Here is a 27,670-nt window from a genome sequence, read left to right as displayed (position 1 = left end):
TTAAAATTAAGCTGTTATTAATATTATAAAATCAAGTTATTATTCATATATCCATATCTTATTGCATGCTGGCTAGAATTATCAAATACTAACAGCAGAACAAAAAAGTCCTCACTAGTAATTTTAGGTGAGAGTTTAAGGTAAAGATGTGGGCATGATATCACATAGGGTTGCTTTCATATCTATCAAGACCTTAGGTCTGTGACTTTGTGGTTTCTTATATGCACAGAAACTGATATGTAATTGCAGTGAACTTGTAACATACTAACCTTCCTGCCCTTTTACATTACCATAGAAAAAGCAAAACCCAGACCTCCTAATCAAACTGATAGCTTATTGTGTCTCTACCTCAGAATATCAACTATAATTATATATAATTTTGGGTCTGCCGCAGGGGCAGAGTCCTCATGGAGAACCTCTGCTAGGGTAGTGCAGAAGTGAAATGTAGGGTTAGAGCCCCCATACAGGGTCTCCACTGGGGCACTGCCTAGTGGAGCTGTGAGAAGAGGGCCACCATCCTCCAGACTCCTGAATGGTAGATCCATCAACAGCTGTACCATGTGCTTGGAAAAGCTGCAGTCACTCAATGCCAGCCTGCAAAAACAGCCAAAGAGGCTATACCCAGCAGTGCCACAGGGGCAGAGCTGCCCAAGGCCTTGGGAGCCCATATCAGAATGCCCTGGATGTGAGACATGGAGTCAAAGGAGGTCATGTTGGAGCTTTAAGATGTAATGACTCCCCTACCTGATTCTGGACTTGCATGAGGCCCATTGGCCCCTTTGTTTTGGCCAATTTCTCCCATTTGGAATGGGAACATTTACCCAATGCCTGTACCCACATTGTATCTTGGAAGTCACTAACTTGCTTTTGATTTTACAGGCTCATAGGTGGAAGGGACTTGCCTTGCCTCAGATGAGACTTTGAACTTGGACTTTTGGGTTAATGCTGGAATGAGTTAAGACTTTGGGAGACTGTTGGGAAGGCATAATTGGTTTTCAAATGTGAAAAGGGCATGAGATTTGGGAGGGGCCAGTGGCAGAATGATATGGTTTGGCTCTGTGTCCCCACCCAAATCTCATCTTGAATTTTAATCCCCATGTGTGGAGGGAGGGACCTGGTGGGATGTGATTGGATCATGGGGGCGGTTTACCCCATGCTGTTCTCATAATAGTGAGTGAGTTTTCATGAGGTCTGATGGTTTTATAAGTGGCAGTTTCCCCTGCTCTCCCCTCTCTCCTGCTGCCTGGTGAAGAAATTGCCTGCTTCCCCTTTGCCTTCCATCATGATTGTAGGTTTCCTGAGGCCTTCACACCCATGCAGAACTGTGAGCCAATTAACCCTCTTTTGCTTATAAATTACCCAGTCTCAGGTATTCTTTAGAGCAGTGTGAAAATAAACTGTATACATGAATTCAAATGATAACACTTAAGAGACTCATGTCCAAAGGATAACAGAAGCAGTTTTAGAACAAAACTATAATGAAGGATCTAAAGGGCTGTACTGGGTTCTCTTGTGTTACCCAGTGAGCAACGTTATGACCTTGGGCAGGCCTCTTTACATTGTGCAATGTGGAATTGAAATGTGATGGTGGATGGAACCTTGTCTTGAACCTAATTCCATGGGAAGCATTTAACATTTCATCATGACGTATGTTTGTTGTAGGCATTTGGTACATATCTTTTATTACCTCATGCAAGTATTTTGCTAAGAGGGGTTTGGTTTGTTTGTGGTTTTTGGTTTGTTTGCTTGCTTGTTTTTTAGAGAGACAGGGTCTCATTCTGTCACCTAGGCTGGAATTCACTGTTGTGATCCTCACTCACTGCAGCCTTGAACTCCTGGGTTCAAGCGATCCTCCCACCTCAGCCTCCAAAGTAGCTGGGACTGCAGGCACATGCCATCATGCCTGGTAAATTTTTTAATTTTTTTTTCAGAGATGAGGGTCTCAATCTATTGCCCAAGCTGGTCTCAAACTGTTGGCCTCTAGTGATCCTTCCACCTTGGGCTCCCAAAGAGCTGGGATTACAGGTGTGAGCCACCGTACCCAGGCAAAAGATAACTTTGGAACACCAACTGAGAATGTTACTTACAATGAATCCTATCCTCATTCTCATTTACTTATTTGGATGGAGTTTCCTGAAATTTGTCTCACTATCATCTAAGATCCTTTTTCTTTCTCCAACTGGGAGATTGTGTCTGGTTTGGAAACTGCAAGCCCTGTTCAGGAAAAGGGAAAAGACCCAAGGCACACACCCAGTCCTCAGGTGATCATCAGGCCCAGGTGAAAACTCAGGCCTTAGTTGCACATCCAGCCTTAAGTTGACACCCAGGCCCCAGGTGATCACCAGTCCCCAGGTGGACACAAGGCCTTAGGTGAACAACAAGACCCAGTAGGCCATCAGGCCCCAGCTGGATACAGTCCCCAGGTGAACACAAGGCCCCAAGAGGGACATAGGCCCAAGGCAGACATCAGGCCCTAGGTGGACATCAGGCCTGAGGAAGACATCCGGCCCCTGGTGAACATCAGGCATAGGTGTCCAAGCAGACCCTGGGTGGACATAACTGTGTACAGGTAAGGAGATGACCTGAGGGGAGGGTGAGTAGTCAGTAGCCCAGTGAAGTCCTGAGTAGGCTTATGGAAGGAAGGGGCTGAGGGGACAGAACTTTAAAGAAGCAACCTCACTTCCTTGATGACAGACCCAGACAGAACTTAGAACTCTGGTAACCAGGTGCCCACATCCTAGAGTCAGCCCCATAACCAGCTCCATGGGAGCCCAGGGAGGCACAGACACATGGTGAGGTGGCTGCAGCCTGGGAGACTTTTCAGGGGTGGTGCTTTTGGGCTGGAATTCCTTTGAATTCAGTGAGGTTTTCTCTGTGTTTGGAAATTCCGTGGAAAGTGACTGACGCTGGTCACCCTTTCTCCATTTTCAGCTCCTGGTCCATATGCAGAAATAGGAGCACTTGCAGCACCAGCTGTAGAGCCAGAGCCAGCATGGGAAGAGCCCCCTCCAGAGAGAGCCCTGGAGCTGGAGGGAGCTCCAGCCAAGGACCAGCCCAGCCAGGAGCTGCCTGAAATCATGGCACCTACTGTAGCCACTGGCCTTCACCCTGGAGCTGAAAGTGTGGCTGGAGAGAGAAGTGGGAGGGAGGGGGTGACAAGCACAGCCCCAGCCAGCAGCTCCCATGCTGCCCCTAGTCCTGGGCATGGTGGAAAACATAGAGGCAGAGACCAGGGCATTCAGACTGGACTCCTCTGTCTTGCTGGAGAGAGGCTTCTCTCATTCACTAGAACCACAGCCCTGCTGCTGCAGGGTCTGTTTATTGTGCTAATGCTGGTGGGGTCTATCTGTGTGCAGGAGGTGTGCAAGAGCATTAAAAGAAGGCTGGGAAGAAGAGTTCCAGCAGCTTCTACTGCTCTCAGATGCAATCTTCTCCTCCAGGCATGGATGTGTGTCTGCAACTGGGTATCCAGGCTGTTTGCCCCTAATGTGCCGCCCCAAATGGGCTCTTAAGAGGTGGGCAGGGGGTGAAGGGACCAGGAGGTGGCTCCAAAGGGTACAGCAAGCAAAGCTTTAAAAGACAGCCTTTGTGCCCCAGGCTCTCCATGCCACCACCTGCCCTAGCATTGATTAATGGTGTTAGAATTACAAGTTTATGAAATGAAATATAAATAAAGTTTGATTTCTGAAACTTCTTGCCTTTTTGAACTCCCTAATATTAGATGGTGTTTTTGAGGCTATCCTGAAAATCTCTGATAGTTGTGTCTTTTGTTGTGGTTGTTTGTGTGATTGAATTACCATCGAGTGAAGTGTTATTGGAAACCTTTCAGGTATGGCTTTTAGAAGACCTTGACCCACTCTTGCCTGTTTTGACTCTCTGGTTTATTGTGGAGAGATTATGTAGGCTCATGCCTCTGGCAGATAAATCACCTTTTACCATCATGGATTTGGCATCAGTTTCCAAGAATTATGTGTGCAAGTTGATATGCTGGTACTTTAGCTAATCTGGGTGTCAAAACAGAATGCCGTAGACTAGGTACCATAGAAAATTGATTTCTCACAGTTTTGGAGATGATAAAATCTAAGGTCAAATGGTCAGCAGATTCCGTGTCTACAGAGGGCTGGCTTCCTGGTTCATGCCACCTTTTTACTGTGTCTTTACATGACAGAAGGGATGAAGGAGCTCTCTGCAGTCCCTTTGATAGGGGCACCAATTCCATTCATGAGGTCCCTGCCTTCATGAACTTAATCACCTTCCAAGGCCCCACCTCCAAATACCATCACATAGAATTCAACACATGAATTTGAGGAGGACAATAACATTTGCTTTACAGAATCAGGTCACCCCAAGCCATATGCACTCACAGGAAATATATAATCTTCTATTAAGTATTTGCTGGTCCCCTCTGGGGATTGTCTAACCAAAATTGTCTAAACAAAAATTTAGACAATTTTTGTTTTCTTTAAGAAAAATGATCTTTCATGTGATCCATGGTTTAGTCATAGAAAGCACTGTGAGTTCACACACTTGCTAAAAAGAAGGGCAATTTTGATACAAAAATGAGAGTGACCTCCCTCTCTCTCTCTCACTCTCTCTCTCTTTTTAACCAACCCATTGGGCTGAGACATTGTAGGGACCCTTGGCTGGGCAGTAGGACTTGAGTAGCCACAAATAGCAAATACAACTTCTTGGTCAGTTTGGAGTAGAAAAGGTGACAGTTTGTCAACAAAAGAAAAAGTAAAGCAGATGAAGTTATTAGTTTGCATTCTAGCTATACCACCCCTTCCTTATCAAACCCCACCCCCAACTCAGGATCTAACACATAAAAGAGTAAACACGAAGGCACTGGTAACCAACTGACTCTTCTGAATGTCCTTGCTGTCTCCTCCAACAATTCCAGGCTGAGCATTGGGGTCGGGAAGGTAGCAGGAACATGACGATACACTGTGGAGGGCAGCCAGGGCTAAGACAGGGCTGCTCACTAGGGCTAGAAATTAGGAAGGGAGAGGCTAAGTGCAGACCAGCCCTAGCCTCCAAGTCAGCAAGCAATGAGACTGTGACAAAAGCAGGCAGAGGAAGCTTGAGGTAGAAAGGCAGGGGAAGAAAGCAAGTACAGTGCGAGAAGGGAACTGTGCGGCGAAAGTAGTCAATCTGATGGCAGAGGGAGACTGATGCTTAGAAGCTCATTTGGTGAGAGGGAATGAACAGAGGAGGCACAGAGATGGGGAACAAACATTTAACTAGTGAGAGAGATTTAAGATGAATGGGAAGAGAAATCTGGCAAAAAGGACACATTCATGCAGATCCTCTAAGATGAACACGCAGTCATCCCTACATGTAGAAATATGCTCAGTTACACATATAAAAACACAGATGAATGGAGAGCAAGCATAAACACAGACACATATTTCTACACATGCACTCATGTGTGCCCAGATACACACACACTATACATGCAAAACATGACAGCATTTACACATAGATATGCATCCTCACATGTACACAAATGTTACATCCTCACACAGAGACCCACAGTCCAGTGTGCACATATCCACACAGGTACACAGCCATAGAACTGACATACATACACATCAATATATAATGTGCACATACAGACAGGCATGCACAGATATATCTATGCACATAGACACGTACTCAGTCGTACAGATACACACACTCTCTAACACAAAGGTGACCAATGTAGATGAATATTGTCAGCTCTGTGGTTTCCCAGACCTTCATCTTTTCCCTGCACTTGTTTCAAAGGTGTTCAGCAGACTCCTGGTGAGGCTGTGTTAGGAAGGGGCAGGAGCTTCAGAGTCCTCACAGCTTTGTGAGGCAAAAGTCTGAGTCCAGTCCTGGCCTCTGCTGCTCACCCACCACTGGGCTATTAATGCCCTGTCTGTAGGTGAGAGATTCTGCATAGACTAGTCTTGGGATTTTTTCTAACTGGCCATTTTACTCCTTGGCACCCCCACTATCTCACTGGTAATGGCATACACTCTGCAAGGGAAACCTGAGAAATGGTTGTGAGTCTCCTGAGACAATAAGCATATCCTCCCACCCATAGCTACCTCAAGCGCCCATCAAATCAGAACCAGGATTATAAATACTTATGACTTTAGAGTAATTGGCAACACATATACTATAGTATTTACAGTATCATGAATGCATCTATTTCTCTGGTTAAGCAATCTCTGAGATGGAACAGTGTTCTGTGTTTGCCAAGGGAGACAGGGCCAATGCCCAGGACATGCAGGACATAGGGGCAGAAGGTGGCATATGGTGGGGGTTTCTGGTCGATTTGCAGGGCCCACTTCCTCCATCAACAGTGGGCTGTAGTGAGAAGCTTGCAAAGGTATGCATATCGACTAGAGTTGGACTCCCCCATCCTTAGCGCTGTGGTCCTTTGGCCTCAGCCACAGGTGCTCAGAGTCCTCTCAAGGTGAACAAATGTTTCAGCATTTTTGGCCTGACCTGATACTACCTGGGGACCCAGGCTGCCGGGATGGTGAGCTATCTGCTTTCTCAGCCAAAGGGCTCTTAAACCAGCAGCATCAGCTTTTTCTTGCCTTTGTAGATCTGTTTGTGGTTGTTGATGAACAGGGTAAATTGCAGGAAGCCATCCTAGAGCAGCAGGAGGGTCTCCCGAGCCTTGGTTAGAAACTCAATGAACTGTCCATACTGGCAATGGCTAATGTGTGTTAGGTGTAGTGTGTGGTGTTGAAGTAAGCATTGCAACAGCAACTGGTGCCATGGAGTTGTGTCAGTGGAGATGAGCTTTCCAGAGTTGCGGCGGTCTCAGGTGCTGGCCAGGCCAGGTGCAGTCACTGTGCAGCCTTGCACACAGGATGTCTGAAAGCACCATGGCAATGTGCACACTCTTCACCACCAGGGAGATGAGAACTGCCAGCTCATTCTTGCCCAGAGAGTGGCTGAGGTCACAAACCCAGAGCACATCACTGATGGCTGGGTGGGTGTCCTGGTTATGAGCCAGGTTAAGATGGCTTATGGCCAATGAGGCCAGCTTGAAGGCACAGAGCATGTAGCCATGGAGCTCCACGTAGCAGGGAATGGTGAACAGCTGTGAATGGGTTATGCCACCGGCAGCAGCCTCAGTGGCAATCTGGCAGGCTGCCTCAAAGCCAATGTGGTCTTTCTCACAGAGTGTAAGGGCTGACAGGGCACAGCTCTGTGGATGCTTCATAGCACACTGCAGGGCCAGTGTGCAAGCACAGCTAGCCAGTTCCTTCCGCTGTGGATAGTCAAGACTGAGGCACAGGATAGTGGTGTGGGATATGGCTGTGGCAGCTACAATACTAGCAGCCTCAGTAGGGGTGAAGAATGTGTACCAGCTCTGCAAGATGCTCTCTGGGGCCCGCACACCTGTCAGGGAGAGCCTGAGCTAAGCCGTGGCCATCTGGGTCCTGATTCAGGTTAGCCCAGATTACTGTGTGGGGTTTGAACTTGGCCTGCAGAGATGAGTTCTCCCTCCTCCTCAGCAACCTTGAGATGATCTGAGGCAAACCAGGGCAAGAGAAGCATCCCAGATGGCCAAACCTTGTTTGGGGTCTCTTCCTATCCTTTCCTTCCCCAGGTTAGAGGGTTGAAGGTTTCTGCAGGTGCTCTTAGCCCCTCAGGAGGATGGAGCAGTAGAGCCTGTGGTTTCCTTGCCCCAAGGCTAGGGTTGCCGATCTGCCAGGGGTTCTAGCTGAAGTGGGGCCTCTCGGGGTAGAGTCTTGTGCTGGGGATTTGGGCTTTAGAAACGGTCCTGGGCCTCCAAGGTGTCTGGGATTTCTCACAAGCATGGACAAGGACAGGGACAAAACCACCAGGCCCACTACCTCCCGAGGGCACACTTGAGTATTGGCAGCTGAAAATTCATTCTCTTAGACATGTCTCTGATGAGAGGGTCAATGTGCTGCTGACATCAGCATATGGTTGGTTTAAGCAGTGAGGACAGAACTTGGGCTGGCCAAACAGAGGCCATCTTCTCCCACCAGCAGCCCCATCCTTTCTTAGGCCATCAGGAATAGGAATATGAGTGCTCCAAGGATTTGTTGTCCTGTCTCAGGAGTAGGGTATAGAAACTCCTTTCCTGTGGGAGTAGATGGAGGTGGGCGATACTCATTTCTGAAGCACAGGTCACCAACCATTGTACCATCTCTCTGTGTCTCCAGTTAAAGGATGATAAGGTCATCTCATCACCTGTAACCCAGGTTCCAGGGCCACGTTGAGCAGGGTGCTGTCAGTACTACTGTTAGTGGGAGTAGCAATCTTGAACACATTTTGGGCCAGTTTGAAGATGAGGGGGGGAAGAATGAATGTGCTTCTACATTGCTTCCAGAATTCTTCAGAGCCTCAAAGTGTCTCCTTTGGCAGCAGTCAGCACAGTGGAGGCCAGTTCCCACCGCTGTGATTCCAAGTGTCCAAGCCTGAACCAGGGAGGATAATGGCTGGGCACCAGAGACACCATACGGTGAGTGAGGGACGTTTCAGCTGCACAACCTGAATTTTCTGAAACAGGTAACCTTATGACAAGCAAGCCTAATTTACAGGCAGGGTCTGGATCATGAGACAGCAGAGCTGAGAACAAATACTCGGCAGAGATATGCATGGAAATGCTCTCTCGGTGGATGACTTCTCCCAGATCCCTGAAAGGGCCCCCTTCCAGCAGCAAGATGCACTATTTTTGGAATGTTTGCACTGGGTCATCATCCAATTGCAGCTCTTGGATTTGGCTGAGGAGCTGCTCCTCATTACGGCACACCTTGTCCTGTGCACCTGAGGCAGCTTCCAGGGCCAATGACAAGTAGGACTCACTGCTGTTTGGGGAGCTTACAGCCACAGGTACATGTTGGTACACAGGGGGTCTGCTTTCATTCATATCTAGATAGCCATCATGATTCAGGAGGCAGGTCTCAGTCAAAGTGAGAAAGAGGCAGCCGATGGGATCCAGGGGATGGCCAACCCAGCCTTCCAGGTTTGTGATGGTTGTGGCTCCTCTCTGCAGCACTTCTTTCTTCTGATGCTTGTAGATTTTCAGGTGCCACCACTGCTGAACCTCAGAGTATTAATAATGGCCACTGTGAGTCTGAGGGCCTCTTTTGGATAACCATGGGAATGTGGGGCATCAACCCAAGCACAGGCTGTGGCACGTGCTCAAACCACAGTGGCTGCCCTTGGGAATTAAGACTAGTCTTGGCTGGGCATGGTGGCTCATGCCTGTAATCTCAGCATTTTAGGAGGCTGAGGTGGGTGGATCATGAGGTCAGGAGATCAATACCATCCTGGCCAACATGGAGAAACCCTGTCTCTACTAAAAATACAAAAAATTTAGTTGGGCATGGTAGTGGGCCTCTGTAGTCCCAGCTACTTGGGAGGCTGAGGCAAGAGAATGGTGTGAACCTGGGAAGCGGAGCTTGCAGTGAGCCTAGATCGTGCCACTGCACTCCAGCCTGGGTGACAGAGAGATACTCTGTCTCGAAAAAAAAAAATTAGCTGGGCATGGCAGTGCATGCCTGTAATCCTAGCTATTCGGGAGGCTGAGGCAAAAGAATTGCTTGAACCTAGGAGGTGGAGGTTGCAGTGAGCCCAGATCGCCCCACTGCACTCCAGCCTGGCAACAGAGCTACTTGACTCTGTCTCAAAAAAAAGTATATATATATATATATATATATATATATATATATATATATTGCACAGATCCCTGAAAATATGATTATATACATTTTCTTTTTTGTTTTGTTTTGTTTTGGCTTGGTTTTTTTGTGATGAAGTTTCACTCTTCTGCCCAGCCTGGAGCAGTGGTGTGTTCTCCGCTCCATTCTCCCGCCTCAGCCTTTCAACCAAGTAGCTACTTTTTTTTTTTTTTTTTGAGATGAAGCTTCGCTCTTGTCACCCAGGCTGGAGTGCAATAGTAAGTGCTCAGCTCACTGCAACATCCGACTCCAGGCTTCAAGTGATTCTCCCACCTCAGCCTCCCAAGTAACTGGGATTACAGGCTCCCACCAGCAAGCCCGGCTAATTTTTTTGTATTTTTAGTAGAGACGGGGTTTCATGATGTTAGCCAGGCTGGTCTCAAACTCCTGACCTCAAGTGATCCACCCACCTTGGCCTCCCAAAGTGCTGGGATTGCAAGCATGAGCCACCGTGCCCAGCCTGATTATATACATTTTCAATAAACATACATGAAAATGGTCTCATGCATTTTAATAATTAGAAGACCAAAATCAATAAAAATGTAATAACATTACCCGTTAACCAGAATATATAAAAGAAAGACTGACAAAATCAGGTGTTGGAAAGGACATCTAATTAGAATGCTCTTAAACTTGCGGTTGGGTTGTATATTAGCCAAAAAAATCTTTGGAATTAAAAAACTTAAATGATAAATTGTGTGTATTTGTGGTGTACCACATTATACATATATACACACACAGACACACATTGTAGAATAGCTGAATCTGTATATATATATATAGCCACAGACATACATTGTAGAATGGCTAAATCAAGCTACCTAGCATATCAGTTAGCTTAGATACTTATCTTTTTTTTTTAATTTTTTTATTTTTAGATGGAGTCTCCCTCTGTCACCCAGGCTAGAGTGCAATGGTGCAATCTCGGCTCACTGCAACCTCTGCCTCCCAGGTTCAAGTGATTCTCCTGCCTCAGCCTCCTGAGTGGATGGGATTACAGGCACCTGCCACCACGCTCAGCTAATTTTTGTATTTTTAGTAGAGATAGGGTTTCACCATCTTGGCCAGGCTGGTCTCAAACTCCTGACCTCAGGTGATCCTCCTGCCTCAGCCTCCCAAAGTGCTGGGATTACAGGCATGAGCCACTGCACCTGGCCTCTTTCTTTTATTTCTTAACCTAGAGCAGAGCTTCCTAGTGTATATGAGTTGGAAGGCTTCTTTTTTACATTAAAACATTTCATAAATTTCTACACTATAGTAGTTGTACTTTCATTCAGTCTGCAGATAGTATTAAATAATGTAAAGTGTAACTTACCTCCCGTCTTAAGTCATGAAGCTTAGGAATCACATATGATCTAGAGAATGAATAAAATGGGTCATAGAAGCTATGACTGGGAGAACTGGTATTATTAATTATATCTGGGATCAGTGTGCATTTTATTTTGTGATTTGGTTGAGGTTTTTTATCACTTGGAGACCTTTAGGTTCTTTGTATTGTTGCTATATGTAATTAAAATTGATATTAACCAGTAGTACTGACAAGAATTGCTTTTGTTGACAGTATTTTTAAATGACTAGATTTTTACTTGAAAGCGCTGTGCAACTAACTACAAAATAAAATTGTTTTCCATCTATGAATTCTTGTGGGAATAAGACCATTTAAAGCTGCTTTTACCATTATGATATAAGTTAATGCACTTTGGCAATAATGTATTAATTGCTCAAACATAGTCTGGACACAATTAATGTAGATCCCAGAAGTGTTTGTTAGGACCCAAGAGTATTTTATGTGACAGGAATTTCTTCTTAAATGATTAAATATAAAAGTATGCTAGGTATAGATTATTATATTTAATCTATATTTGTGACTTTTTTCTTTTATGTGCAGTTTCTGTGAAAAGAGCTTTTAAAGCAACTGTCCCAAATAGAATGCTGCTATCTCTGTATCTCCATTGACTTCCTTTCTGTAAAGCCTCAGGTTGGCTGTACTGGAGATCATTTGCTTTCCAAATTGCCGTCTGATGGCAAAGTACCACCATTGGTGGTGCCAGTTTAAGTTATTTTATATTCAACCCAGGACACTAAGGAACTCCTTCACCTCTGGAAGAACTTTAAGGTAAACAAGAAAACAGGATTTAAAAATCAATATGCAGCATTTGAATGCTGTTACTTTCTCTTTTATATCCTTTTTTTTTTTTTTTTTTGAGACAGTGTCTCACTCTGTCACCAGGCTGGAGTGCAGTGGGGTGAACTCGGCTCACTGCAACCTCCACCTCCCAGGTTCAAGTGATTGTCCTGCCTCAACCTCCCAAGTAGCTGGGACTACAGGTGTGTGCCACCAGGCCTAGCTAATTCTTATAGTTTTAGTAGAGATGGGGTTTCACCATGTTGGTCAGAATGGTCTCGATCTCTTGACCTCATGATCTGCCTGCCTTGGCCTTCCAAAGTGCTGGGATTACAGGTGTGAGCCACTGCACCAGGCCAATTTGGACTTTTTTAAAGAAATAATATATAATTGGCCATCCATATCCATGGGTTCCACATCTGTAGATTTAACCAACTGCAGATCAAAAATATTCAGAAAAAATGATGATTGTACTGTACATGTACAGCCTTTTTCTTTGCATTTTTTCCTGAACAATACAATACAAGAACTATCTCAATAGGATTTACATTGTATTAGGTATTATAAGTAATCAAGAGATGATCTAAGGCATATGGGAGGATATGTGCAGATTATATGCAAATATTGCACCATTTATATAAGGGACTTGAGTATTTATGGATTTTGGTATCCAAGGAGGGTCGTGGAACCAATTCCCCACATATACTGAGGGATAACTGTAATAATAATACCTCAGTTATCTTTCACATGTCTAGAATGAAAGAGAAAGGAATTATTTTGTATTTGGTTAGTAAACATAGAAAACATGTCTCTTATCTATTATTTTCTAATATTTGGTGCAATGAAAAATAAGGAAACAATCAAGTAGTCCTTTTCCTTCCCTGCTTTCTCCACCAGTCTACTTCCCAGTCTAAATAGTTACTTGAATAATCCATTGGCTGAATTTGGCTGATGTAGAAGCCAAGGGATTAATAGAGAGAAGATGAAACAATTGATTCTTGTTTTTTAAAAAACAATTTGTCTTAGCCCATTGAAACACCATAAGTCACAATGGCTTTTTTCCCCTCAAAATTTTATTAGAAAAATTTCAGGCCGGGTGCGGTGGCTTACACCTGTAATCCCAACTCTTTGGGAGGCCAAGGCAGGTGGATCATGAGGTCAGGGGTTTGAGACCAGCCTGAGCAACATGGGGAAACCCTGTCTCTACTAAATATACAAAAAGAAATTTAGCTGGGCATGGTGGTGGGCACCTATAATCCCAGCTATGCAGGAGGCTGGGGCAGGAGAATTGTGTGAACCCGGGAGGTGGAGTTTGCAGTGAGCCAAGATCGTGCCTCTGCACTCCAGCCTGGGTGACAGAGTGAGACTGCATCTCAAAAAAAAAAAAAAAAAAGAAAGAAAGAAAGAAAAATAAACATTTCAAACATCCAGGAAAGTAAAAACACTTAATAGCAAATACCCGTATGTCTACCACATAGAGTCTGCCATTAACATTACTTACTACACTTGCTTTATCAAATATCCATCCTACTATGCATTCTTCTATCCATTATTAATCCTCCTTTTGAGAGAATGAATTTCAGAGTAAATTGAAGACACCAATAAATATTTCCTTCTAAATACTTAAACATATACATCATTTACTGGACTTCAACGATCTCGTTACAGTTTTCTTCTGACATCAGTTTTATGCACAATGAGCTCCCCAGGTGAATGTTTGTTGAATTTTGTGTATATTTGTGAATTTTAAGTGTATATTTATTAAATATTGACAAATGTATATCGGTGTAATACAAATCTCTATGAAGATCTACAGTATTTGTCCACATATATTTTGTCTTATCCCCTCTCTTTTCTTCTTCTGGGATTCCAATTAGGGAAACAGGTATATGTTGGACCTTTTGATATGGTTCTGTGGATCTCTGAGACTATTTTTTTTCTAGTATCTTTTTTCTCTCTTAATTAAAGTCAATAATATTGATCTTTTTTCAAGTTCACTGTCTCTTCTTCTGTTATCTTCATTCTGCAGTTAAGCCTATTGATGAATTTTTTATTTAGACATTGCATTTTTTAGTTCTAGAATTTACAGTTCATTGTTATAGTTTTCCTCTACTGCAATTTCTGATTTTTACATTATTGTAAACCAATTCTCTTTCATGTATGTGAGCTTTAAAATCTTTGTCTGCTAATTTCAGCATTTAGGTCATCTGGGTTTGAATTCTGTGGATTGTCTTTTTTCTTGAAAAGGGATCACATTTTCTTGTTTCTTTGTATATGGAGTAATTTGGGGTTGGATTCTTGATATCAGTATCAAAAATATTGAATGTTACATTGTGGAGACTCTAGGTTCAGTTACATTCCTCTGAGAAGGTTTCTTCCTTCCTCCCTCTCTTCTTTCCTCCCTCCCTTCCTCCTTCCCTTTCTCCTTTCCTTCCTGATATGGTTTGGATGTTTGTCCCCTCCAAATCTCATGTGATTCCCAATGTTGGAGGTGGGGCCTGATGGGAGGTGATTGGATCATAGGGCAGATCCCTCATGAATGACTTAGCACCATCGCCTTGATTCAAAGTGAGTTTCTCACTCTGAGTTCCTGTGAGATCTGGTTGTTTAAAAGAGCATGGCACCTCCCCTGTGCATCTCTTGCTCCTGCTGTGACCAGGTGATGTGCCTGCTCCCCCTTTGACTTCGGCCATGAGTGTAAGCTTCCTGAGGCCCTTACAAGAAGCAGATGCTGGCACTATGCTTCGTGTGCACTCTGCAAAACTGTGAGCAAATGAAACCACATTTTTTAATAAATTACCCAGCTTCAGGTATTCCTTTATAGTGATGCAAACAGACTAACACGACTGTCTCCCCTTCTTTCCTTTCTTTCTTCCTCCCTTCTACCAGACAAGTAAGTTGGTTGGACTTAAACTACAAATTTTGTCTTAGGTGGTAGTTCAGAGATCAGCCAGATATTTGAACAGGCTTTATTTACAGAATTTGGGAATCTCTCCTTTCCAGGAATCCCCACCTTACTTTTCTGCAGCTCTGATTTCCCTGAACTCTACCCTGTGGTTCTTCAGGCCAGAAAGACTGAGTTTTCTATTGGAGCTTTATGTAACCTGTGTGGTGCCAACTTTGATGTGTACTCAGGCTAAAAGTCATTAAAAACAGATAACTCACTTTGTGCCATTACCTTTTTCCCAAGAGTCAACTCCTATCTGGATTTGTATTGCTTTTCTTTACTCTTCCTTGCCTAAAGGATTTTTATTTGCTTGTTTTGCTTTAGTTTTGGTCTAGAGTTTATTGTTATCTCCAAGAGAGTTGGGTCTGGCAGGAGTGATTATCTTTTTTAATTTTAATTTTAATATTAATTTTTTTGTTTTGAGACAGAGTTTTGCTTTGTCACTCAGGTTGGAGTGCCGTGGTGTGGTCTGGGCTCCCTGCAATTTCCACCTCCTGGGTTCAAAGAATTCTCATGCCTCAGCCTCCTGAGTAGCTGGGACAACAGGCACACACCACCACACCCAGCTAATTTTCGTAATTTTTAAGAGTAGAGATGGGGTTTCACCATGTTGGCCAGGCTGGTCTCAAATTTCTGTCCTCAAGCAGTTCACTCGCCTTGGCTTCCTAAAGTGCTAGGATTACAGACGTGAACCACTGTGCCCAGCCAAATTTTAATTACTTAAAGAAAGAAGAAAATATGAACCCAGTGTCTGGCCTACCATCTTATTTTGTGCATATCAATAGTACTTCTCAAAAAATAGTTTTCAAAAGTTCTGGCTCACAGATTGCCCAATCAATTGATCTTTGTCTTTTTTTCATACTTGTTAACAATGTTGGGATCAAACAGTGCAGTCTTATAATCTGTTTTATCCACATACTATATTGTGACAATTTCCTCTTTGTTGCTTTTTGATGACTTCATAGTATTTCTTCACATGGATATACCATAATTCGTCCAACAAATTTTCTATTTTTAGGTAATTTTGAGTTTTTAATGTATTATTGTTATCAGGAAAAAGGTAAGAAATATCTTCCTGGCAATATGTGATAGCTTTTCTTATGTTCTTCACGTTGCACTCACTAAAAAGCATTGCCTTTTAAGTTGAATGAAGGAGAAATTGGTTAACTCTTAAATTATAGGTTATATATTAGACAGAAAATTACTTTTATTAGAGTCAAGAAAGTAAGGTGGTACCTCATTATAAAGAAGCTAAATATGTGTATGTATGTATGCATACATATGTGAAGAACGGGTTGAGATAGAGAAGATTTTGAGAGGATAGGGCAGACTGCTAACAATGACTAACATTGTCTTTCAAGAATAGTCATGAATCATTTAACAATGAGGATATGTTCTGAGAAATGTGTTGCTAAGCTATTCCATCGTTGCATGGACAGTATAGAGACACTTAACACAAACCTAGATGGTTTAGCCTACTAAACACTTAGGCTATATGGATATAGCCTAAGCTGTCACACATTGTAGCTCCTAGGCTACAGACCTATACAGTATGTTACTATACTGAATATTGTAGGCAGTTACAACACAATGGAAAGTGTTAGTGTATCTAAATATATCTCAGCATAGAAGAGGTACAGTAAAAATATGGTATAAAAGATGAGGCACCTTCTATTAGTCCGTTTTCACACTGCTGATAAAGACATGCCTGAGACTGGGTAATTTATGATGAAAAGAGATTTAATGGGTTCACAGTTCCATGTGGCTGGAGAGGTCTCACAACAATGGTGGAAGGCGAAAGGCACATCTTACATGGCAGCAGGTGAGAGAGAATGAGAGTGAAGCCAAAGGGGAAGCCCCTTATAAAACCATCAGATCTTGTGAGACTTACTCACTACTACAAGAACAGTATGGGGAAAACTGCCCCCATGACTCCATTATCTCCTACCATGTCCCTCCCACAACATGCGGGAATTCTGGGAGCAAAAATTCAAGATGAGATTTGGGTGGGGACACAGCCAAACCATATCATTCTTCCCCAGTCCCTCCCGAATCTCATGTCCTCACATTTGAAAACCAATCATGCCTTCCCAACAGTCCCCCAAAGTCTTAACTCATTTCATACAGTCCAAAGTCTCATCTGAGACAAGGCAAGTCCCTTCCACCTATGAGCCTGCAAAATCAAAAGTGAGTTAGTTACTTCCTAGATACAGTGGGGGTAAAGGCATTGGATAAATACATCATTCCAAATGGGAGAAATTGGCCAAAATGAAGGGGCTAAAGGCCCCATGCAAGTCCGAAGTCCAGGGTGGCAGTCAAATCTTTTTTTTTTTTTTTTTTTTGTGAGATGGAGTCTCACTCTGTCACCCAGGCTGGAGTGCAGTGGTGCGATCTCGGCTCACTGCAAGCTCCATCTCCCAGGTTCATGCCATTCTCCTGCCTCAGCCTCCTGAGTAGCTGGGACTGCAGGTGCCCACCACCACACCCGGCCAATTTTTTGTGTTTTTAGTAGAGATGGGGTTTCACTGTGTTAGCCAGGATGGTCTCAATCTCCTGACCTCGTGATCCACCTGCCTCAGCCTCCCAAAGTGCTGGGATTACAGGTGTGAGCCAGGGCAGCCAAATCTTAAAGCACCAAATTCATCTCCTTTGACTCCATATCTTGCATCCAGGTCACACTGATGCAAGAGGTGAGTTCTCATGGTCTTGGGCAGCTCCACCCATGTGGCTTTGCTCCTGGTTGCTTTCATGGGCTGGCGTTGAGTCTCTGCAGCTTTTCCAGATGCACAGTGCAAGCTGTTGGTGGATCTACCATTCTGGGGTCTGGAAGACGGTGGCTCTCACAGCTCCACTAAGGCAGTGCCCCAGTGGGGACTCTGTGTTTGGTCTTCAACCTCACCTTTCCCTTCTGCACTGCCCTAGCAGAAGTTCTCTACGAGGCCCCTACCCCTGCAGCAAACATCTGCCTGGACATCCAGGCATTTCTGCACATTCTCTGAAATCTAAGCAGGGGTTCCCAAACCTCAATTTTTGACTTCTGTGTACCCACAGGCTCAACACCACATGGAAGCTGCCAAGGCTTGGGGCTTGCACCCTCTGAAGCCATGGCCCAAGCCGTACCTTTTTCTCTTTTGTCCATGGCTAGAGTGGCTGAGATGTCCCTAGGCTGCACACAGAAGGGGTGCCCTGTGCCCAGCCCACAGACCCATTTTTTCCTCCTAAGCCTCTGGGACCATGGTGGGAGGGGCTGCTGCAAAGGTCTTTGACATGCCCTGGAGACATTTTTCCCATTGACTTGGTGATTAACATTTGGCTCCTTGTCACTTTTGCAAATTTCTGCAGTTGGCTTGAATTTCTCCTCAGAAAATGGTTTTTTTTTTTTCTATTGCATTGTCAGGCTGCAAATTTTTTTGACTTCTGTCCCCTGTTTCTGTTTTAAAACTGAGTGCTTTTAATAGCACCCAAATCACCTCTTGAATGCTTTGCTGCTTAGAAATTTCTTCTGCCAGACACCCTCAATTATCTCACTCAAGTTCAAGATTCCACAAATTTCTAGGGCAGGGACAAAATGCCACCAATTTCTTTGCTAAAACATAGCAAGAGTTGCTTTTACTTCATTTCCCAACAAGTTTCTTATCTCCACCTATCATCTCAGCCTGGATTTTATTGTCCACATGATTGTCAGCATTTTGGTCAAAGCCATTCAGCCAGTCTCTAGGAAGTTCCAAACTTTCCCACATCTTCCTGTCTTCTTCGAGCCCTCCAAACAATTCCAGACTCAGCCTGTTATCCAGTTCCAAAATCACTTTCACATTTTTGGGTATCTTTATAGCAGCACCCCACTCCTGGCACCGATTTACTGTATTACTCCTTTTTCATGATGCTGATAAAGACATACCTGGGACTGGGTAATTTATGATGCAAAAGACGTTTCATGGACTCATGGTTCCACTTGGCTGGGGAGGCCTCACAATCATGGCGGAAGGTGAAAGGCACATCTTACATGGTGACAGGCAAGAGAGAATGAGTGCCAATTGAAAGGGGATACCCCTTATAAAACCATCAGATCATGTGAGACTTATTACCACAAGAACAGTATGGGGGAAACTGCCTCCATGATTCAATTATCTCCCACTGGCTCCTCCCATAACACTTGGGAATTATGGCAGCCACAGTTGAAGATGAGATTTGGGTAGGAACACAGTCAAACCATATCACACCTGTTTTGGGCATTTACCGTGAATGGAGCTTGCAGGGCTGTAAGTTGTTTTGGGTGAGTCAGTGAGTAAGTAATGAGTGAATGTGAAGCCTAGGACATTACTGTATATATACTATTGTGGACTTTATAAACACTCTACACTTAGGATACACTAAATTTATTGAATATATTTTTGTTCCTTCAATAGTAAATCCTAGCTTACTGTAACTTTTTTACTTTATAATCTTTCAAATATTCTTAAACTTTTGGACTCTTTTGTAATAACACTTGGCTTAAAACACCAAACAACAGTGTGCAGCTATCCAAAAATATTTTCTTTATGTCCTTACCGCATAAGCTTTTTTCTATTAAAAATTTCTTTTTTTACTTTTTAAACTTTTTTCTTAAAAACTAAGACCCAAACATACACATTAGCCTAGGCCTACATATCTTGATGACAACCATTGTGATGTCACTAGGCGATAGGAACTTTTCAGCTTCATTATATTCTTATGGTGCCACTGTCATATATGTGGTCCATAGTTAACCACAACATTGTTATATGGAGAATTATGATAATTTAAACCTATGAAGAATTTAGTTTTATGTCTCTATGGTATTCCCAATGTGATCACTAACCTTGAAAGGAATTTGAGCTATGTTTTATCCTTTTTAAATTATGAGATACAATACACATAGAAAAATCCATAAAACAGAAATATACAGCTCAGTGATTTATTACAAAGCAGAACACCTGCGTAGGTATCACCTAGGTAAAGAAAGAGTATTACTAGTAACCCAATAGCCTCTCTCTTTTTCTTTGCCTTTCAGTCATTCTAGAGTACTCAGTATCACAATTGTTATAATCATAACTCTCTTGCTTTTCTTCAACCACCACCCTGACTTCTGTCTCCATAAATGACTTTTGCCTGTTGTTGTTTTGTTTTTTTGTGTTTTTTTTGAGACAGAGTCTCGCTCTGTTGCCCAGGCTGGAGTGCAGTGGCACAATCTCAGCTCACTGCAAGCTCCACCTCCTGGGTTCACACCATTCTCCCGCCTCAGTCTCCTGAGTAGCTGGGACTACAGGCGCCTGCCACTGCACCCGGCTAATTTTTTGTATTTTTAGTAGAGGTGGGGTTTCACCATTCACAGGATGGTCTCGATCTCCTGGCGTGAGGTGATACCGCCCGCCTCAGCCTCACAAAGTGCTTGGATTACAGGCGGAGCCACTGTGCCCGGCCTGTTTCAGCCTATTTTTTATGTGTCTTTTTATTGAGGAATAATTAATATAAAATAAACCCCTGATATTTAAAGTGCCCAATTTTGTGTGTTTTAAGATGTTTATACACCCTTGGATAATCACCACAATGAATCAGTGATTCCATCAGAAGAAATCAGTGACTGCTTCTGGCAGAATCCAGGGAACCCTCTCTAATATCTCATGAAATTCTACTTGGACTCAAGTAAGAAACAGGGCTCTGGGTCTCCCAGCCACATCTTGGGATCTAAAGATGCATCGGCCTTTGCAAGGATTTTGCACATCGCTGTGCTGCAGCCTGAGAATGGGTCTGTCTCGGGGTCTGCACAGGAGCAGTGGATTTCACAGCGGCTCTGAGGCTTATGCTGTGCTCCAGGCCTATGGGAAAGTGAGATACAAATCTTCCCTCTGCTCTCTAGGCCTGGTGCAGTGATCCCGGTTGGTGGCTCTGACAAATCTAGCTCAGAATGTAACTTCTGTTGTGAACTCCTGATTTTCCTTGGACAAATAGTTCTGACAATATCTTATTTCAATTCAACTAGTATATTAATCCATTGCTCATACTTCTCATTCCATTCTTGCTTTTACAATCGGTGGACCCTGTCCTGTGCCCACAGTTCTCTGCCTCTCTCCCTGCCTAGTCCAGCCTCCTGCAAAGGTTCAGCTTCCAGAAGAGACTCCTACATCCACTGCCCTGGAAGAAGCAACATTATGAGTAGAATGGCAAGATTTTGTCACATCAGCACTGGGGATATCTCATCACTACTCTGGGCCCATTGAAGCAATCACATACTCTCTGAACCTGAGTTTTCATTTTTGGCTCCATGTAACCCTACCTCGGCAGCTCTTGCTTTCAACATGGGGATGAGCTGAAGAAGAGGTTTGTAAATGACAAGTATCGGTCACTCTTCACCATGCAGGGGTGGCTGTGTCCTTCTGTGTCAGACTTTGTGCCAACACGGCTGTGCCCTGCAAGCTCTTCCAAGGTCCTCCATGCAGTCCGTGTTCCCTCAGCTGGCCACATTGTCTGGAAGTTAAGGTCACCTCCTCATGCACTGGAAGAAGCAGCAGAGTCAAGTGGACAGTGTGGCCTGGCACCACCAGCTCCTACGGGAGCCCCAGATGGTAATGCCTGCTGGTCTCCAGCTTGCAGGTTTCTGATTTCGGGCTCTTGCTCTAGGGCTGGCCACTTGGGCTCCTGAAATACTCTGGGATCCTGTCTGAGGATACAGGTGATGATCACTGTTCAGGATGTGGAAAGAGCTCAGTGTTAACCCAGGACACTGTCTCATGGGGACACGAGGCACAAGCCTCCCATCTGATCACACAGCCTGGCCTATAGACTCACTTTCATTTTGCATGACTATCACCTGACTCAGGACATTCCTGCAGTCATTTTTTCCTCCAGGACTGACAGACTAAGGCCTTTCCATTTGTCTGTCGCCTTATATCCAGTCAATATATATACTGGGCTTTTAGGATAAAACATTCCCAGCCTGGGCATTGCCACACAGACAGGTAGCTCAGAAGGAAAATACTCTTGGTGATTCCAGATCTCTGGGTACATGGACTTGGCATGTGTTTGTGTCCGTGACTAAGGTCAAGTTTGGGGTTAGGAGTGAGAGTGGTCACCACATGGTCCAGGAAAAATGTGCTGAGGTTTCTGTTGTCAAAGATAAAATTTGTACACCTTCCTGCCCTTCCCTGTACCTGAGGCAGCCTCTTGAAGCCTGCAGGTTTCTGAGATTCTCCATAAATGGAGAGGAAACATCCCATAGAATGGATGACTGGGACAAAAAGACAAGACAGGATGAGGGTACAGATGTCAGCAAGGGCTAAACAGCAAGTATGCACTTGATCATGCCAAAGAATACTGAAATAGCTTTGAGGGTAATTCAGTGTCCTTGAGGATTAAAAACAAATTGGAGATTGAGGGCTTCAAACCCCCATTAGGTCCTTGTGCAAACAGATGCTGAATTCCAATGCACATTAAGAAAGAGGCAAAAAAGATGAGGCAAAATCTCTGAAAGACAGAAGGAGGGGATTTCTCCATTCTTGATGCTTAAGAGACAGGGACCTACCAGGCACTCACCTGAAAAATCCTGCAGGGTCACAGCACAGGGAAGGAAATGTGTTGGATACATAAGATGACTTTGATGTTGAAAACACCACCTCCACCACTGATAATGGTTTTCATCATTCATACTTAGGTGCATATACAACCTCTAGCAACCATAATTACCACAAAGAACAGGCATTGTGTAAACTTTTATGAGGTTCTGTGTTATAAAATAATTACACAAAATGTATAAATAATGTGGGCACTAATAAGGTGAGTTTATATGTTGCAATATCTAGGGTTCCTATTGAACTTGTAGAATGTAAAACTAAATAGGTACTAACGTAAAATGATACAGTTAGAAACACTTGATTCATGAAAAATAAAAAGTGAGCAAAAAGAAATAAAGCAAAAAGCCCAAATAAGATAAAGGTGAACTTAAACACAATATCAGCAATTATATTCAATGTAAATGTACTGATGAACCAGATAAAAATACATTTCCTTAAAATAAAGTTACTTGTGTGTTAAATTTTAAAGGATGCTAAAAATACACTATGCAAACATTTACCTGCAGAAAGCTCTTGTGGTTATCTTATCAGACCAGATAATTTTAATGAACACTATTTACATCAGGAAATGTGGGACATTTTATGTGTATAAAATGAAATATTCAACAAGAACACATAACAATTGTAAAATACACATGAGTCCATGCGTGGTGGCTCATGCCTGTAATCCCAGCACTTTGGGAGGCCAAGGTGGGTGGATTGCTTCAGCTCAGGAGTTCTAGACCAGCCTGGGCAGCATGGCAAAATTGCATCTCTAAAAAGTACAGAAAAAAATATTAGCCAGACATGGTGGCATATGTGTCTGTAGTCCAAGATGCTTGGGAGCCTGAGGTAGGAGGATCCCTTGAGCCTGAGAGGTGGAGGTTGCATTGAGCCAAGATAGTGCCACTGCACTTCCGCCAGGGTGACAGTGAGATCCCATCTCAAACAAACAAACAAAACAAAAAAAAGCACGCACACAAAAAAAACCCAAAAAACATGTCCCTAATAATACATTCTATATAAAATATAAATTAGCAGGAATAAGGAAAAGAATTAATTCACAATTATAGTTATAAATAATGGCACACACTTTTATTAACTGAGTGAATCAGCAGAAAAAAAATGCATATAAAAATATGTGAACAACCTGATAAACCAAATTCACCCACTGACACCAGGAGCCCAAACCTGAGGAGTAGTTGGCTAATGAATATGTATTACTGAAATGATTGAATAAGTGCAAGAAGAAATAAATGAGGCATTCATTATTTCTACCCGATTTGATGCTTCTCCTCTCTGTCCTGTGAGCAGGGGGCACTCCTGTGTCTATTCCTAGTCCCGTTCTTATCTCCTCCTCTCTCTCCCCAAGACTGAGCTGCATTCTGCAGGGTGGCTCCCATCACCCTTGAGTAAGACTGATGTGAGGAGCCCTGTCTTCCAGTGCTGCTGTTTTCATCGTGCTCTGGTTTGAATGTCTCCCTTCCAAAAGGATTTATACTTAATTGCCAGTGTGATAGTACTAACAGGTATGGGCCTTCAAAAGGTGATATAGTCTTGAACATGGAGACCTCATGGTTGGGATCAGGGCTCTTATACAAAGGCTGGAGGTAGCGGTGTGCTCTGTCTCTCTTTACACCATCTGCCATGTGAGGACACAGAAAGAAGACACTTATCAGATGACAGTGCCTTGATCCTGAACTTCCCAGCCTCAAAAACTGTGAGAAGACCAGGTGCAGTGGCTCATGCCTGTTACAGTTACACTGATCTTAATGAATAGGAAGATTTGTCACTTCAAACTCTCCTGACAAACAAAAGGACAGTCTCCTAATCCATGAAGGGAGAAGGCAGAAGTAAATTAAATCTAAAAGAACACACAGGCCCTAGTGCACTGGTATGCTTGTGCACACACACTCAACTCAGCAGCGTGCCAGAGCCACATGACTATGTACAGTGGGTGTTGGGGGCTCCAGGCTCAGTTGCTCTTCTAGAGTCCACAAAGGGCTAGCTTAAGCTTCCTCTCTCCACAGAGCCAGAAGTTCAACCTCTCCTGAAGTTCAAATTCACCACATTGTACCCTTGTGGCAGTTCTCACATCGCACTGAATTGTAGTTACTGGTCTACCTGATTGATCTCTTCTTCTAGGTTATAAGCTTTTTAGGAAAAGGAACTACCAAATATTTGTAGAAAGATCCATCTCTGTATTCAACATAAAAACCTTGTACAGAAAGTGTTTTAAACGCTGCTGCAGGAAAAGACTTATTTTCAAAAATAACAAAACCTCCTGTTTGTTCATGTCTTCTTTCTTTTATGCTACATTCCTGCTCTCTCAGAGGCAGGACTGTAACATACCAGGAAGGGTGGAAGCCTCCAGAGATCCAGCTTCTGTGTTGCTAAGCAGTGGGTCTTACACTTGGAACAGTAGTACATGTCATTTTCCCCTAGCTCTTCCTCACTGGTGAAAGCACGGAGACAGCTGTCCAGGTTGATGGGCTTGGCTTGTGTTCGCCGACTCTGCTGCACACTTTCATGCTTATCTACAACATGTAGGTAGAGGGAACAGGAGGAAAGGGGTATGTGGGAAGGCATTTAAACTGGTGATACAGCTATGCATCAAACTCTCGGTCACTCACCCTTCTTTTACTCTATATAAGGAAAAAGAAAATACAACTGGCTGGGTATGGTGGCTCAGGCCTGTAATCCCAGCACTTTAGGAGGCCGAGGTGGGGGGAATTGCTTGAATCCAGGAGTTGGAAACCAGCCTGGCCAACAGAGTGGGACCCTGTCTCTGTAAAAGAAAAATCTAAAAATTAGCTGGGCATTGTGGTGCACGTCTGTAGTCCCAGCTACTCAGGAGGATTGCTTGAGCCTGGGAGCAGAGGTTGCAGTGAGCTGTGATTATGCCACTGCACTCCAGCCCAGATGACAGAGAGACACCCTGTCTCAAAAAAAAAGGGAAAAGAAAACACAACCCAAACTAGAGTCTGAGCAAATACAGCACCTACACATTTATTCACAAATGTTACATCGTAACATTCTGGATAAAATTTCTACTTATATAACCATAGCTTTTCTTGAAAAATTTTTGAATGCTTCAAAATGACAAAAACAAAATGAATTGCATTTATTTAACAACTTTGGAATCTTATAAGGGATTACATGTGAGTTGGCCCTCAAGCCAGGGGTGCTGATAGTAAGCCATTTATTTTTAATCAGAAAGCCAGAGCATTATTAGTATGCTGCAGAGTTTACAGAGGCTAGGAGAAATAATGTGAAACACAGAAACCAGAGCTGGATGAAATAAGGGCACAGAAAAGCTCACAATGAGAAGACAACACAGCAGAGCATGAAACACCACAGGGTACAACTCATTTGCATCTGATCCCATGTATCACAGAGTTATCAGACTACCAAGTCTATAATTATCTGTCTCCTCCCTCATGGGGCCTTTTTATCTGAGATGGCAACAAAAAGAAGAACAAGCTCAAGAGTGTGCTGCTTTTGTTGAGAAGGCCCCTAATACCCACCCAAACCTTTGGGGTCCTGTTAATCAGCATGTTAGGCTGTGGAGCAAGAAGGAGTTAAGTGTAAGAAAGGAGAGAGAGCAAAGAATGGGTGGGGTGCATGGATGTATGTTGGGGATGGTGTAGAATGAAGAAGAAGGAGAGAAGGAAGGATCTAGAGTGCAGCAAAAAAGAAAGAATTTTTCCCTCTCCATGCCTGGCTGCTACTTGACAAACAATCAAGAACCATAGAGCTGGGAACTTTCTGTTTGTCCCTCTAATGTATGGGAAGGTGGTTGAAGCATCAGGGTTATGAATGCTACCATAAGACTTCACACAGTATATATTTGTGTCCCAAAGCAGAGCCCGGACCACAAGGCCCACACTGACTGCCTCTCTGTGGCAAACATCACATATGTCCATCACCCACCCTATTTATTGCTCCTCCCTTCCAGAGGTGAACTTCCTCCATGAATTTCCCTTCCTGAATCTCATGATGGGAACCTCAGGCTGCCTGGAATACAAATTGGCACAGCTCAGGACATTCAGCTTAGCATGGGTTTTTCAGGCGAGACTTTTTCCCTATATGAGAGTCACGAGGCTGTCAAATGCTGTTATAAACTAGCAAGGTTGGGTTTGATCATGCAGTTAAGGCTCTAGCACTGCATAACTATCCAGGCTAAAGAGCTCATTTAAAAAGGGGAACTTAGAGGAAAATTCTTTTTTTAGAAAGGGAAATCTGGCTTGGACTTGGGTTATAGACTTCTTTTTTGAGTACAAATTCTGTAGTAACAAGATATTAACTGTCATCATCTTTTGAACTGGTCACTCAAGGAAAAAACTGACGTGCTTCAAAAGGAAACATGCTGTATCATAGTTGTTGGAATGAGTAGAAAAAGGGGTGTATCATATACGATAGTGTTTCCTTTCTCATAGCCAGTTAAATATTATCTCTATTATCTCTACCAGGAATACTTTATGGCCAACCACAAATTAGAGTAAGCTAGTAAAGAATGTTGATCTTTATTGACTATATTTTCTGTGGAACACAGGCTACAGTGCTAGATGAAGACAGGGAGGAAAGAAGGCTGATAAAAAACATATTTGTGGACTGTACTGACAATAATTTCTATTTATCAGTAAAATTTCCCAAGGTGATAAAGATTCCCTTTACCTCTTGGGATCCATGCTTACATCTTCTACTATTGTTTAAACAGTCTATAAATTACTTATAGGCACCCTCTTCTTTTTCAGAGTTGCTTTAAAGCTCGTCTTAACACAAAACACAGGAAATGAAGTATTAGTTTTCATATAAGACTATTAAAAAAAAGAGAGAGGCCTAAGAATTTGTCTAGTTTAATTTTCTTTTTTTCTTTCTTTCTTTTTTTTTTTTTTTTTGAGACAGGGTCTTGCTTTGTTACCCAGGCTGGAGTGCACTGGTGAGATCACAGCTCACTGCAGCCTTGATCTCTTGGGCTCAAACAATCCTCCAACCTCAGCCTCCCAAGCAGCTGGGACTATAGGTGCACACCACCACACCTGGCTAATTTGTGCATTTTTTGTAAAGACAGGGTGACATCATATTGCCCAGGCTGGCATCTAGTTTAATTTTCTGCTGAGGAATCTGAGGTCCAAACAGGAGAGAAATGAAAAGGATAAGAGTGATTGTCCCTCTATTTTTTTCTGATTACTAGTATAATATTCATGTGGAAATTTTGGAAAGCACAGAAAAATGTAAAAAGGCAGGAGATCCTTTTATATTCTTAATACAAAGGCAACCACTGTCAAAATATTGGCAGATTTTCTTCTGTCCTTTTTCCTAAATAGTA

The 27,670-nt window shown here is 43.3% G+C and overlaps 1 protein-coding gene and 2 pseudogenes across 1 annotated transcript; 1 reads left to right on the top strand and 2 right to left on the bottom strand.

Annotated features, from left to right (window-relative positions):
- The first annotated feature begins 1,642 nt into the window (after positions 1-1,642).
- On the top strand, positions 1,643-3,574 carry LOC112129680 (CMT1A duplicated region transcript 15 protein-like protein). The gene is made up of 3 exons (XM_054535953.1): positions 1,643-1,647; positions 2,776-2,792; positions 2,932-3,574. Exons 1-3 carry the CDS (start codon positions 1,643-1,645, stop codon positions 3,510-3,512), a joined length of 603 nt encoding a protein of 200 aa, XP_054391928.1. The 3' UTR covers positions 3,513-3,574.
- A 2,954-nt stretch (positions 3,575-6,528) lies between these two features.
- On the bottom strand, positions 6,529-26,706 carry LOC100433038 (zinc finger SWIM domain-containing protein 5-like; annotated as a pseudogene).
- The window catches only part of LOC129051232 (ubiquitin carboxyl-terminal hydrolase 6-like), a 47,154-nt pseudogene continuing 42,877 nt past the window's right edge, over positions 23,394-27,670 (bottom strand).

Source organism: Pongo abelii, chromosome 19 (assembly GCF_028885655.2).
Source record: "Pongo abelii isolate AG06213 chromosome 19, NHGRI_mPonAbe1-v2.0_pri, whole genome shotgun sequence".
Taxonomy (NCBI): Eukaryota; Metazoa; Chordata; class Mammalia; order Primates; family Hominidae; genus Pongo; species Pongo abelii.
Note: the sequence above shows the minus strand (reverse complement) of the source record. Positions and strands in the feature narration are given on the sequence as shown.